Here is an 805-nt window from a genome sequence, read left to right on the forward strand (position 1 = left end):
GGCAAAGGCTATCAATAGCTGCTCCACTGTCCAGCAATATGTTAACTGTATGCTGATGACCCCCAATGGCAGCCAACATTAGAGGCGATTTGTCTCCTTTATCCTCAGAACTTGGATCCGCTCCTGCCTCGACCAACATCTCGACAATATCGTTATGTCCTTTTCCAGCTGCTAGTGACAGCCCACTCATACCTTCGTAATTTTTATACGTGGCGAGAACCCCTTGTTCGAGCAGCATCTTGACTAGGTCAATATGGCCCCCGTCACAAGCCAACAAAAATGCTCTTTCGCACAGTTCCCTCTTCCGGTTGGCATCTGCCTCTTCGAAATTGTACCATCTTAACGCAAACTGGGCGGTCTCCACTATTCCCTTCTCACCGGCCCACAGAAGTGCTAATTCACCGTGTTTCTTGTACAAGATAGTGTTGGTGTTGTTGCGAATGTATTTCGACACTCTCGTAAAGGAGTCCAGGTCTTCTTTGGAGCCCAAGTATTCGACAATAAGAAGCAAAATCTTGAGAGGTAGCTGTTCCAAATGCATGGTAGGGTATACCGAAACGGGTTCTAACACCGCAGCACGTTGAGTAGAGTCGAGAGACTTGAGACGAGGTAAACGAGATTGAATAGTATCTTTCCGCATTAAAGCAAGGAAGAAGGTGCCAAGATAGTTCGCTTGAGGGCCACTAGTAGCAAGTGATTTTTGATGGGCCAGATCATCATCTCCGGAGGCGCGCAAAACCCGCGAAGGTATTTGAATACGGGTAATATATACCAAACTATAATGGTTTTATGTGGTATGGTCTGT

At 46.6% G+C, this 805-nt stretch overlaps 1 protein-coding gene across 1 annotated transcript; it reads right to left on the reverse strand.

Annotated features, from left to right (window-relative positions):
- Positions 1-11: 11 nt before the first annotated feature.
- On the reverse strand, positions 12-541 carry BDV37DRAFT_290005 (ankyrin repeat domain-containing protein; the record flags this gene model as incomplete). Its single annotated transcript, XM_032088615.1, has 2 exons — positions 12-21; positions 78-541. The coding sequence occupies 2 exons, from the start codon at positions 539-541 to the stop codon at positions 12-14; spliced, it is 474 nt and encodes a 157-aa protein (XP_031934092.1).
- Between the last annotated feature and the right edge of the window lie 264 nt (positions 542-805).

Source organism: Aspergillus pseudonomiae (genome assembly GCF_009193645.1).
Source record: "Aspergillus pseudonomiae strain CBS 119388 unplaced genomic scaffold BDV37scaffold_273, whole genome shotgun sequence".
Lineage (NCBI taxonomy): Eukaryota > Fungi > Ascomycota > Eurotiomycetes > Eurotiales > Aspergillaceae > Aspergillus > Aspergillus pseudonomiae.